The 14,202-nt window shown below is 43.8% G+C and overlaps 1 protein-coding gene across 5 annotated transcripts in view; it reads right to left on the reverse strand.

Annotated features, from left to right (window-relative positions):
• Nucleotides 1-12,765, reverse strand: part of NPNT (nephronectin) — a 92,208-nt gene extending 79,443 nt beyond the window's left edge. For 2 of the 5 annotated variants that reach the window (XM_021101706.1, XM_021101705.1), the window contains exons 1-2: nucleotides 12,083-12,738; nucleotides 9,835-9,935 (exon numbers count right to left, since the gene is read on the reverse strand). In XM_021101706.1, coding sequence (XP_020957365.1) covers nucleotides 9,835-9,935; nucleotides 12,083-12,153 — 172 coding nt within the window. In that variant the 5' untranslated portion in view covers nucleotides 12,154-12,738. Of the gene's footprint in view, nucleotides 1-9,834; nucleotides 9,936-12,082 lie in introns of all 5 variants that reach the window. The other 3 variants (XM_021101707.1, XM_021101703.1, XM_021101704.1) reach the window with 3 other exon arrangements.

The raw sequence follows: 14,202 nt of genomic DNA on the forward strand, positions 1-14,202 counted from the left end.
TAAAACATAATTTAAATCCTGTGGCTTATATATCTGCATTTATTAACTCTCCCAACATCCTACTTCTATTCCATCTTTTTTGTTCCTCTAACCTTTGTTAACTCTATTTTCCTAGTTTACTGCATTCATTTCCTGGAAGCCACTTCACATCCTTTCCCAAACAAAGTAGGACATAAAAACATAGGAATAAATCCATTTATTTGTCTTTTAAGGTATCTTCTAAGGAATCAAAAATAGAAAGTGACTGAATGGAAGGCTTCCACTCTAATATTATCCATGACTTAATCTCCTTTAAGTTACATATTTTATATAAGAAAATTTATAAAAATAAAATGAAAGTTCTTCAATAATTGTACTTACATGAAAACAGGATGACTCTACAACTCTCCCACAGCTGAATGTATATAACAGTGATGATAAATATGTAAAGACAGTCACTACAGAATATTTTGTAAAAAAAAAAAAAATTGAAAATCACCTAAGTGTACATAAAGGATTTTTAATTAATTCTAAAATTAATTTAATTATATTACATGCATTTTTAAAAGAAATATGAAACACCCACATTTAAAAGAATGAGTCAGGTTTACATGAATTGATAAGGACTGGTGTCCAAAATGTAATATTATATGAAAAAGAAGATATAGACTCATTCTTATTTTATGCCATCAAGGAAAATTTTGGAAATGACTAGAAATCCCTGCAAAGTTCAATAGGAAACAGTAGTTGCTTGTTGGGGGTTGAAACTAGGAAAACAAGTAACTTAGAAAGATTAACCTTCACTGCCTTCTCTGTCTCCCAGTCTGGGTCTTTTCATTTTTAATTTATGCATGCATTTCTTCCTTTTTAAAAATAAGACAACTTAAGATATACTTGGAATAAGGATTAGAATAATTAATGGAAATGATATGCCCCTACATTTTTAAAGTCGCTTTTTTTAAAGTATTTTGGTACAACAGTTTAATATTTCCTGAAAATACTTATGTCATAACAGGTGTCCCAAAAAACTTTATTCAGATACTGCAATGTTACACACTCCTTCCTCACAGGTTTTGGGTTAGTGGAAAAGCAAGCACTATACATCTAGCTATAAAAGTGATGGCTGAACTACAAAGATAATAAAGGTCAATGAATTAAGCAGTTTCTAAAGGAATGAGTGAGTCTTTCTCACAATTAAAAATGACTCACATCCTTAAAAAGCAGACAACTGATAGGCAGGAAGCCAGGTGGAGGTCCTGGGAAATAGACAAACCTCACCCCATATTCCCAACCAATTCACTCTGGCCCAAGAACAGAGATTAAAAATCAGGGCAGAGGGACCTTACTTGACTTGTCAGAGGGGTTCTGGGGGGAAAGAGTACAGATCAGAGCATCCTAGAATCAAGCAACAGATCAGATTCTGGATATGGGATCACCAGAGCCTTAAGTCAGGATTGAGATCCAGTCTTTCCTTTATCTACTTACCACCAAGCAAGAAATCACTGGCCAACTGGTCAAAATTATAACCGTACATGTCATTTGACTACATATAAAAGCTATCTTGCAGAAATACTATAACACACGCAAAGCAATATTTTTTCAATGTATGTTCAAGGTTGCTTATTTTGGAATTGTTTGTATTAGAATCAACGTAAATGTCCCTCAATAAGAAACTGGTTAATACAAGTGCTGGAGGGGCTGTGGAGAAAAGGGAACCCTCCTGCACTGCTGGTGGGAATGTAAACTGGTACAGCCACTATGGAGAACAGTTTGGAGATACCTTAGAAATCTATACATAGAACTTCCATATGACCCCACAATCCCACTCTTGGGCATCTATCCGGACAAAGCTCTACTTAAAAGAGACACATGCACCCGCATGTTCATTGCAGCCCTATTCACAATAGCCAGGACATGGAAACAATCCAAATGTCCATCGACAGATGATTGGATTCGGAAGATGTGGTATATATACACAATGGAATACTACTCAGCCATAAAAAAGGATGACATAATGCCATTTGCAGCAACATGGATAGAACTAGAGAATCTCATCCTGAGTGAAATGAGCCAGAAAGACAAAGACAAATACCATATGATATCACTTATAACTGGAATCTAATATCCAGCACAAATGAACATCTCCTCAGAAAAGAAAATCATGGACTTGGAGAAGAGACTTGTGGCTGCCTGATGGGAGGGGAGGGAGTGGGAGGATCGGAGCTTGGGCTTATCAGACACAACCTAGAATAGATTTACAAGGAGATCCCGCTGAATAGCATTGAGAACTATGTCTAGATACTCATGTTGCAACAGAAGACAGGGTGGGGGCGAAACTGTAATTGCAATGTATACATGTAAGGATAACCTGACCCCCTTGCTGTACAGTGGGAAAATAAAAAAAAAATAATAAAAAAAAATAAAATAAAATCATGCATTTCAATACTTAAAAAAAAAAAAAGAAAGAAACTGGTTAATAAATTATGGAAAAGCCATGCAGTGGAATACTACATATCCATACAAAATGAGCAGGCTCTTCATGTGCTGATGATAAAAAAAAAAAAAAAAAAGGCTTTCAGGATGTATTTCTGGAGTTCCCATCATGGTGCAGTGGTTAATGAATCCGACTAGGAACCATGAGGTTGCAGGTTCGATCCCTGGCCTTGCTCAGTGGGTTAAGGACCCAACATCGCCGTGAGCTGTGATGTAGGTTGCAGACGCCGCTCAGATCCCGAGTTGCCGCGGCTCTGGCGTAGGCCAGGGGCTACAGCTCGGATTAGACCCCTAGCCTGGGAACCTCCATATGCCGTGGGAGCAGCCCTAGAAAAGACAAAAAGACAAAAAAAATTTTAAAAATTAAAAAAATAAAGAAGGAAAAAAAAGATGTATTTCTAAGAAAGAAAAGGTAAAGAAAGGTAAAAGTGGTGTACCTAGCAGCTTTTCATTTGCATAAAAGAGGTAGGGTAGAGATATATAAGAATTTGCCCATACGTATGTAAAATATTTCTGAAAGGTATACAACATGAATGCATTTTCTCTTATAAAAAAATAAATATTTTTAGCAGATTGTTGGGAACAAAATTTTAAACTGCACAGAATCAGTGGGAAAGGGGCAAAAGTGTCTGTTATGTGGTGGGGGAAGGGCAATAATGAGGGTTAGACCCTCAGAACCCTCCTCTCCATCCCCTCATCTCCGCTCCCACCCCCTCTACCCCCTGCCCCCTCTACTCCCCCCCCCCCCAGAGGAAGGCCCAGCCCCTAGGAAGAATATCTTCCATTACTCACTGAAGAAAACTGCAGGGAACCACTCAACCTCACTAGATTGTCACTTTAAAAGCATGCTGTTGATTCGATGGACTCAAAATGTATATAATCTGAATTCTACAGATGAAAACCACCATTACCACTGCCATAGGGGGGAAGGGGGGAAGCACACATACATATCCCAAAGCTTAACAGAAAAAGTTTCCAAGCAACAAGCTGTCGTTTCTGGCAGAAGAGCCCGAGGCCAGGTGTACGCGCATGCGCAGGGCGTCTGGGCTCTTCTGCAGTATCTCCCAGTGCAGGGAGGGATTTGAGGGCACGTGGAGTAGCTAAACTTTCAGCCTTTAAAGGGCTTTTTTTTTCTCGGCCTGACTTTCCAGGTTGAGAAACACTAAAGATTCCAGTCCATAAAGGTTAAGATCTGGCCAAATTAATTTATGAGCTCTTTGGAAATGAGCAGATAAAGACCACTGCTGACGGGGGTGGGGGGGGGGGATGAAGGAATAAGGTAATTTCTCTGAAACAACTTTCAAGACAACACATCCTCTACGTCTACCTGTGGGAAAAGGTCAAACTTCTTCAACACTCATTTTCGTTTGGAATCTGCATTCCAGAACCACTCGAAGTTAGGCAAAGTACATGCTGTTCTTAAACACCCTTTTCATGGAAAGTGGTGTTGAATAATCTTAAGCAAAAACCACGTCCCCATGATTCCGGTGTAGCGCTGAAGGTAGCTATAAGACTGTCCACTGCCTTGCATTTATTCTTACCTCCAAAAAATAAAACGTGAGATTTTGCCATCTCACCACAACATCAAAGGAGGAAGCTAAACATCAAGACCGCAAAGTGTTCAGCTCCATTAATCTGGCTCAGGATCTGCTGGCAACCTTCAATCCTGCTCTGAGCGGCACCACCTGCCTTGAGATTCCCAATCACTGCGGAGTGTGTATGACTTGTATGGGTATAAAAACCTCCTTTATCTATAAATGCTGATTCATGTTCAGTGGAAGTTGCTACTAAAGGAAAGGCATTCACAAGGCATAACCAGTTTTGCAGGGGAACACCATGTGTGGGCTTCAAAGCCACTTCCAATATTTCTTATTTAGTCTTGACTCTTTTAAAGTATTTAAAACCTAAATAATCAAAGAAGGGTCTAATCTATATAATTTTGTGACTAAGGACAGGAAAGCAATGACCAGTATAGGTAGCAAAAATTAATAAAGTGTGTTCCTTTTCTGAGACTGATTCCTAAACTCAGATATGAATAGGGAATGAAAGATGAAATTTAAATATTTCACTTACTAAATCAAAATTCTTTGCTTAAACTAATAACCTTTTCACTTGAAATACAGAAATAATTAATTCAACAATTTGCTCATCATTTTTCCTAATGGTTCACGATCATTAGTCAGTAATATACATTATCCGAGTGAAATTATTTGACAACTCCAAAACAGATTCAGAATGAATTACCATTTCTTGGTCCTTAAGTTGCACTAACCTGTGCAACTAGTGCTGATAGGAATCCAGAATTTCCACTTTACATAACAATTGCGCAGCTGTAGCCTTTACTAACCTCAGGGAGGATGTAGGAGGAAATGAGGTTTAGAACTAATAAAGCCAAGTCAAACTCTAGGTGTAGGTTTTACATCTTACCAAAATCTCCAAAGAAACATAACAAAACACCTGTGTTTGCCTGGTCTTTAGGAAAAGTGATATAAAATGATCCTCATTCATATAATTTCTTTCAAAAATGACAAATTGCTCAATGACAAAGAACTCAGAAACTGAATAGCTTTGTTGAGACCTAGGACTAGTTGTATTTTGAGTTTTTCTTCACCACTACAAAGTGCTTTCAACAGAAACGCCATTGTCATAGCCACGTATAGAACCAAATCTCCAAGTAAGCAGAAAGACAAGCACACAGATGCAAAGCCTAGGTCCTACACACTTTTCAATATTAAGGAAGTTCTCAGACAGAGTTTAGAGCTGCAAGGCACATTAGAAATTCACTTGTAAACTAAGAAAATTTCAGCTGAGAAAATGTTACACAGCTAATCAGATACAAAAGTCAGGGCTCAGCCTAGTTGTCCCAAGTTGTCTAGTGCTTTAAGAACTGTTTCCATGGTATACACAGCTTTTTAAAATCAGATATACAAGCCCTGAAGAAACTTGATTACAGAGATCTCCAGTTGGTAGGGGTAGAGAAATTGTTAAAATGATTAAAATGAAATATGCATTAATACGATGGAAAGATTAAGAATAACCACAGAAAGAGAAGAGAAACAAGTATTTTGCGACAATTTGAGTGACCAAGGTTCTGAGTGCTGTAAAAAGGCAACCATCAGTGTGTTATGAACACATTAAGATATTTCCCCTTTAGAATCAAGAGCCACATCAGCAGTCAATAAAGGCAAAGCCCAAGGCAATTAATTAGAAAACCAAATTTTGAATCCTTAACTTGTAGCCATCTATGAGTCAAGAATATAAAACAAAGAATCAAAGGATAGAAAGAAGGTAAGGGTATGACCTCGGAAAGACCAATGAAAACCCAACCTGCCTATTTCTGGAATAGGCTGTGCTTTCCCCAGCGGGGTGAGAATGTTGGGTGGCAGGAGCAGGAAGACAGCTCCTGCGCAAGTGTGGGTGGCCTCTCTGGCCCTTCTTTCCTCAGTCCCAGAGGGAAGGACAGGAAGTCTGGCTGGACTCAGTCAGGAGAGAGACTAAGCAATGCAAGCACCCTGCCAGGTGAGTTGTGCTCTCCCAATAAGTCCATGAGAAGGGGGGCAGCAAGTGAAAATGCAACACAGTATTTTGTGTAAGTATATACTTGACTCCCATGAATTTTTTTTCTTTTTATGGCCGCACATCCAGGCATATGGAAGTTCAGGCTAGGGGTTGAATTGGAGCTGTAAGCCTATGCACCAGCCTCCAAAATGCCAGATCCAAGCTGCATCTGCAACCTACGCAACCTTGGGCATGCTGGATCCTTAACCTACTGAGCAAGACCAGGGATAGAACCTGCATCCTCATGGATATGAGTCGGGTTCTTAACCTCTGAGCCACAATGGGAACTCCTCAACTCTCTTGAATAATGAGTCAAAACATCTCACCTATGCTCAACCAGATGGAACAAACACTCACCAAAGGGTCCCTGCTCTAGGGGGTGAGATCTGACAAATAATACAATGAGGGTACAGCCTCCCCCAAATGATGCATCTTCCAAGGAATGAACTGGAAGGGTCTGCATAGAGGTGGCAATAGTTTCCTTTTCCTTTGCTGTGATTTCAAGGAAAATTCCAAAGTGAATCATTCAGAAAAACAAGAATCAGGGCATCTTTGATAGGAAGGGAGAATGCTTCTCATGGGAGAGAACTGTGAGATTATCTGAGGGTCAGTCAGAAAGGCAAGAACATTTTTCACACGACATTTCCCCGAGGCTGTTTGGAATTTTTATAGGTACTCCATTGCTGGATGTAATTACTAAAGAGTAGTGAGGCCTTTTCCTTGAACAAACATAGGGACCAAGGTTTTAATTTCCCAAAAGCCTTCTTTAAAAATTAATCAGGAGTTTTCCATTTGTCCCCAACAAGCTTCTTTTGGGTCCTGTTCTTCCTTCCCATTTTGAGTGACTTCCCGCCCCACATTCCTCTACCTGTTTATGGCACAACAAGGACAGGGGGAATCTCTGAATTGGCAAGAAGCATTTGGACCATCTGAGGTTCTGTAAAAATAAAACACAGACAAGGAAACATCCATCTTTGAACTCATTTTTACAACTCTGCCATCTACACTATTAATGGTAAAGATCCATCTGGCCCTTTTTAGTTTAAAAGCATTTTAATTTTATTGCAACACAGAGAAACTTGAACCATTTTTTTTTTTATTTTTGGCAGTATACATGCAAAAATACATTTATGCCTAAAGGACAAAGAATCTGATAGCACGGATATGTCCCATCCCCATCCCACAACACTGTGTCAATAGCAGCATTCCTTTACATTTCTTTAATTTCACCAAACACATGTATAGTGTTTGCTCTGTGCCAGGAGTAATTTTAAGTGCTTTACAGTCATAACTTATTTAAGCCTTATGGTCCTAGGAGGTATTGTATTATTTCAGGTCCATTTTAGAGATGAGGAAAATAAAGCACAGAGGGACTGAATGACCTGCTCAAGGTCACACAGCTAGTAAGAGGTGGAACTAATTTAAACACAGGCAGTCTAGCTCTGGCGTTCACGTTCCCTCCATTACACCGCCTCTCAAACTTTCACCAGATAAATCTAAGATAATCTGTGCAGGATCATTTTACACATGTTTTACCGTTTCAAGAATTAACTCGTGCCATGCTGCAGCTTCCTCAGAAGGAAAAGAGAAATACTATCAAACACTGTATTTGACCACCTTTTAGAAACAAAATGAAGGTATGGAAGATAATAGAATAGTGTTTGTATCTTCTGGGAAAAGGCTACTGTGCAGAAACTGAAATGCTAGGAAATCACTTGGATGTTTAAATTTTGTAATGCCACTGAACCTTTTAAAGGTCTTCACATCCATTCAAATTCAGAACCGCCAGCTGGTGTGCATTCGAGAAAATTTAATTCCAAGGTAAAGAGATGTAGGACAGCTCTGAGAGGTCTTTCTGGGGAACTCCACAGCCAACGAACCTCTCAGAGATGGAGTTTTTTCCTTGCAGTTCTTTTAGCACATCTGGCAGAGTGCAAATATACTCCTGTGCTTGCTGCTGCCAGTCATCTGGCAGTCTGCCTGCAGGGAAGGGGCTCAGGGCTCTTCACTGGGCTCAGGGCACTCTGCCAGTGCAGCCTTGTGGGGCAGGGGGCGCTGTGCACACCCCAAAGCATTGCAGCGTTTGCTGTGGGAGTGTGCTAAGCATTAAGTCCCTGAAGGAGGAGGAAACACTCTCCCTTTCTGCAAAGAATCTGTTCTTTCTTCAGGAGAGGTGTATGTATGGACCAGGAGAAGAATCCTTTCTTCACCCTGCTTATCAACATCTGACTGCTCTTCAAATTCCACACCTGCAGCCTCCAGCTGTGCAAATACCTCTGCCTCTGTGGCATAAATGCAGAAGACTACATCCACCAGGTACCATTCTTCTCTTTGACCATCTTCCCTCAAAGACAACGTGGAATAGACTAACCAGTGGAGGCACAGAAGCGTTACCGAGTTCTTTTGTTTACCGAAAACTGGAGTTACCACCACCTTCTTTTATATGAAGAAGCAATGACCCAACTGTGCAAAAAGTCTCACCCAGTGGCTTGCAAGGAGCAGGGAGACAAACATTAGTCCCCTTTGTCTTTCCATCCCTAACCAGAGACGTCAACCTGGGACCGTTACTCTCCCTCCTTCATAAAGTTAAGGACAGAGAGCACAGGCAGTTCTCAAAAATTAAAATAAACGAGGGAACATCTTGCTTTTGAGCTGAAGTTTACCTGATTGCTCACCTGTCCAACACTTTTCTAAAGCAAGTTCCTCCCTTTCCAGCTCCAGCCTTAACTATCTTTCCCCCCTTCTCATTAGCAATAAAACACTGAGCTCTATGGAACCCGACTCAGTTCCCACCATCTAACCAGACATGCCAACCTAGTGCTCTAAAGATACCTCAGAAAGTTACTTGATCGTTTGTGGATTTGTTTGTTTGTTTGTTTGTTAGAGCGGGATAAAATTTTAAGATTTAGATAAAAGGCTGGGAACAAACTTCTGGGATGTGGGTCTGATTTCTACCATTAAAACATCCATTTGTGGAGTTCCCATCGTGGCTCAGCAGTTAACGAATCCGACTACGAACAATGAGGTTGCAGGTTCTATCCCTGGCCTCGCTCAGTGGGTTAAGGATCCAGCATTGCCATGAGCTGTGGCATAGGTTGCAGACACGGCTCAGATCCCGCATTGCTCTGGTGTAGGTCGGTAGCTACAGCTCCGATCAGAACCCTAGCCTGGGAACCTCCATATGCTAAGGTACAGCCCTCGAAAAAGACAAAACAAAACAAAACAAAAATCCGTTTGTGATCATGGAAAAGGTAAAAATCATGTTTCTGATCTGGCACTTATTACATGATGTTGATTATTTATAGGACTTAAAAATGTTTTTTTCAGAGGAGTTATTTGATTTTACTGGGTGGTCCATTTAGAACACAGTCGACACAATCTCACTTCAAAAAAGATTGACAAATCAGCCACTTTCTACAACAGCTAAGGTAAGGATTTTATAAGTGCTATAAGGTTCAGAGTTTATTTAATGTAAACATAGTCTAGACTCACTATCTTACCCCCATCTCAAAGCCCAGAGCAAAGAAAAGAGTAAGCCTGATGGGAAAACTGGAGCTAGGGATACTGGGGACCAGCGCTAAAATGAGCATCTGAGGTGGCTCTCTGCAAATAACAAAACTGGCACCTTACTACAGAGAGCTCATGTGGGAAAGGGGCAGAATAAGGGGTCAGGGACTGAAAACTCCCAATCACAACCACACTAGTACGCCCTGCTCAGAAATGAGCCCTCTGCAGAGTGAAGCCATGACTGATGGTGGAAAGCCCGCCCTCCACGGAGGCTGGAGTCCCAGGGATGGTACTCACGCTGACATTGTCCCCAGGACCGGCGGGCCCAGCCCCAGCAGCAGTCAATCCTCCCACCATAACGACACAGGCCAATGGATGACACGATGTGTCTGGGCCACCTACCAAACAAAAAGATTCGAAAGAAATAAAGACACTTTTGAAATGAAAGATAATGTTCTGTGCTATTAGTTTAGAAAAAAAGTGTAAATCACACCTAACAGTTTCTGTGAACTCCTTAATGCCTGAAGAAATTAAAGGATAAAACACCTTCAGGGAAATAGTTCTGCGATGATCTAATTTCAAACATCAGACAAACATATACAACAAGGAGGAAAAAGGGAGGGGCGGATCCTTTCTTACAGGGAAATAACACCAGCTAAAACCAAGAACTCTCAAGGCTGCCACTCGCAGGATGGTTTCTGAAGCTTGAAATAAAACAGATTCCTCAAAAACCCACACCTGTTACTGGGGTGGAGGAGGGAGCCAGTTTTGACTTCATCATCATAAACTGAAAAGTATTAAATAAGACATGTCAAAGCAGAAAAAAAAAATCTTTCTGTACATGTAGGGAGGAGAAGAAAGACAGGAGGTTTCTGAAAATCAAATGAAGCAGAACTCTTTGGGATACGACTCCTCAACAGAAAAACTTTCCAGAATTAAAAAAAAAATGTATTTGAGAAATAAGTCTAAATAAAACCAAGAAGTGTTTAAAGTGTAGCTAACATCTCAAGTGTCCTTGAGGTTTAAAACTTTCCTGCATCAACAATTCGTGTCATCCTACTCTCAAATGCAAAGGACTAAAGCAAGCACTCAATTTCAGAATACTGCTTACCACCAGATTCCACTTTGACACCTTATTTGGTAAATCATTTTCTTGTTTAGATTCGCACTTCAATGCCCCCCCCCAAGAGGATCAATATTTTAATTGTCTGTTTTAGCTATCTTTTTAAGGCTACATGAAAATCTTACGCATAATCATGTGATGTATTTTTGGTTGCAAATGTGTGCAAGAAACGCACAACATGCCCGAATTGGGCAAATGACTGCCTTAAAACAAAACAGCCTCTGGCTGCTACCCAGGTTTTCTTAAGCTTCCTCATCTTTCAACCCCCTTTCCTTCATCTCCCCCTTGGCCCCCAAAGCCCAAAGGACAAATAACCCCGAACTTTCCATTTCCTCCGACCAGGTGGTAAACAAGAGGCTGCGCCTTTTCTCTTCAGCGCTCCACTGGCTCCCCTCCGTTCTTTCCAGGTACAAGAAAGCCCAATACACCGTGGAACTGATTCAAGATTGCAGGTAAAACAGGTGCTGCAGTCTTTCAAGCTGCGCGGGGGCGGGGGGCCGTTGTAGGAGGGCGCCTGGATGGCGGTGTGACCCAAGCTAAAACCTCTCCTGATTGCTCCCGCCAGGTTTCTGCTCAAGCTGCAGCGACCTGCGCTCAGGGCGACTTTGGTCTGTAATTGCGCCGAGGTGGGGGTGACCGGGGTCGCTCCCCCCGACACACCACACCACCACACACACACACACACACACACACACACACACACACACACACACCGGCGGCGGCTGGGGAGAGGGCTCCGCGCGCCGCGGCGGGAGGACAGGCTGAATGACAGCGGAGCGGAGCAGAGCCTGAGGTTGTTGGAACCTGTCAGAGCACGCTGCAATCAAGCTCGCCCTCGGTCTCGGGATCTGTGTGTGCGTGCGTACCCAGACACACATACACACACACGCACACACGCAGCGTTACCCCCCCCCAATAATTACTGTGTGTGCCCTCCCTCAAGGAAACCTAGTGAGGAGGCAAACAGGTCCCCCCCTGGAAGCCCAGTCGCTTCCTTTCCCCCACTCTTTGTGTGAGCGGCCCTGACAGCCCCGACCACCTGGAAGTTTCCCCACTGCAGAGCTCTTTAAATTAACAGGGAGTTTCCTGGCCGAGGGATGCCCCGCATGTCACCTCCTCTGGGGCGGCTCACCAGTGCCCTCAGAGCCCAGATGCCGGACTCGAGCCTCCCTTTTTCTGCCGCCCTCATTCCCAAGCCGGGGGTGGGCAGCTCGCAAGACCTCGGCTGGTTCCCAGACGCGCAGGGGGCGCGCCCTCCAGGCCTGGGGCACCTCCACTGGTAGAAAGGCGGCTCGACGGCTCTGCTTCCGCCGAGGGTGTGCGGGGGCCCAACTTGACGGAGAACAGAGAGAGAGGACCCCAGGGCCGGGGTGAAATTAGCATGGGATGGGGCAGGAGAGGGAGCCCCGGGGGCCCACTCACCTCCCGTCGAACTCCGCAGCAGCCTGCAGGTAGAGCGAGGACCCGATCACCAGCGCCAGGAGGAAATCCATGTTGAGCGGCGAGTCCCGGGCAGCGGCGTAGCAGCGCGCGAGGAGCAGGTTGGGATACAGGAGGCGCGGGAGAGGCGCGCTCGCCTCCTGCTCTACCCCGGAGGAGCTGCGGGAGCTGGGAACCCCCGCAGCCTCCGCGACTACTGCTACCAATCTCAGCGGAGAGCGGCGCGGCAAGCAGCGGGAGCAAGTCTGCGCGCGGCGTCCGGGGCCCCTCCACCTCCCTCCCCGTGAGGGGAGGTGCTGCAGGGGGAGCTGCGCCGCCTGCGGGGAGGGGCGCAGGGGCGGGGGGCGCGCTTGCGCTCGACTAGCTGCTCTACCGGCCAGGGATGAAGGGTGAGGGCGCTCGGCCCCTCGCCGGGAAGCTCGGGGGCGGGGGCGCTGCGGGAAAGCAGTGTCCCTTGGGGACCGGCCAAGCGGGGCGAGCGCCAAGCTGGGAGGAAACTTGCAAGCCTGGCCGGGGAGAGGGAGAGCTGGGTGCTTGGCAGGAAAGTGTGAGCCGAGAGGAAAGGGGCTCCAGGCGAAGGTGCATGCTCTGAGGCTTCCTTCCGAACAGGTGGTGACCGCAGGGACAAGCCTAGCTTTCACCAGAGGGCGAAGTCCAAGGCGAGAGAGGTCTGTGGGACTGGAGCTGAACAGTGTCTGCATTTAGTGAAACCAAAGCACGACTTGGACAAATTAGCAAAGGCAAACTCTGGGAGTTTGCTTCTCCCGCGGAGTTGGCAGAAACAGATTTTTTTTTTTTTTTTTTAATTTTGTAACCAACAGAGGGAAACGCTTGGCTGCGAACTGCAGACTGTTTCTCTCTCTGCCGGCTCAACCCTGAGCACATTAGAGGGATATCAACAGCTACCTCTCCAGGGGCACGTGCCCGACCGACAGGGAGGGCAGTTATTACTTAGCAGTGATGTGGTGCCTGATCTTGCGGAGACCATTTAGAAACCATTTTGAGCAATGATTGCTGTTATTGTAGAGTAAAACGTATTGTACTAAAGGACTGTGTTCAAGTGAAAACACGCAGTGATTAACCTAAATTGCACGTGAACACATCAGTCCAATCAAGTCACTTCTCTTCCCAAACCCTTCCCGGAATGACTGCCCAAGGCCTCCTATACCTCTTGACCCGATCGCATGTGTCCTAATCCTAATCAAGGGCCTCGGTGCCTTTCTCTCACACTCCAGGCGTGCCCTTTGCCTCAGGCCATTGACTGACTGTTACTTCTGCCCGGACCCAGATATCTGCGTGGCTCATATTCTCACTTCGGTCTTTGCTCAAAGATCACCACTTTGAGGAGACCAACCTTGACCACCGTATTTAAAATTGCAGCCTGTCCCTTCCTGATGTCCCTTGCCTGTCCTACTTTGCCTTTTCTCCAAACCACTTATTTGATCTGTTTCCTATAGAATTTGCTTACTTCTTACTTGGCCTGTCTTCTTTCTACTAGGATACAAACTCTGCCAGAGCAGGTTTCTTTGTTCAGTGCCTGACATGTAGTAGGTGCTTATTAATGTTTATTGAAAGAGTTTGTTACATTACAGACTCCCCCATCATTATTATCTTTTTGAGATTTCTCCAATTTTAAATTTTTAATGGAAAATTCTCTGACAGTGACTTCACTATCCTGATCTCTTAGTGTATTTTCTGCAAGAAAAGGAAAAATAATGGTTTCAACTTAAGTGACTCTTTGATTTCCAAGTTGTTTTCTGTTAGCAAAACAAGTTTCTATTTTAATCTCAGGAAATATTCATGCCAGTTCAGGCTTGGGACATTATTTTAGGCAAACAGCTTGGTGTCATCCATTTCAGATCTTTCTAATGAACTCCAAAAATGTAGGAGTCAAAATATTTTTTCTGCAGAAAAATTTTTGTAAGTGTGATGTAGGCTTGCTTCCAGCTTCCAGTGGCTGCTCTTTAGCCATTGTCTTTGTTTATTGGTTCCTGATTGAGCAATGGATGATTAGGGTGAAAGGGACTAACCTACAGGCTAAAAACTAGAGATAGAGGGAAAGGAGGGTGAGTGGTAGTGAAAATAGGACAGTATCTGCAGTA

This window comes from Sus scrofa, chromosome 8, assembly GCF_000003025.6.
Source record: "Sus scrofa isolate TJ Tabasco breed Duroc chromosome 8, Sscrofa11.1, whole genome shotgun sequence".
Taxonomy (NCBI): domain Eukaryota; kingdom Metazoa; phylum Chordata; class Mammalia; order Artiodactyla; family Suidae; genus Sus; species Sus scrofa.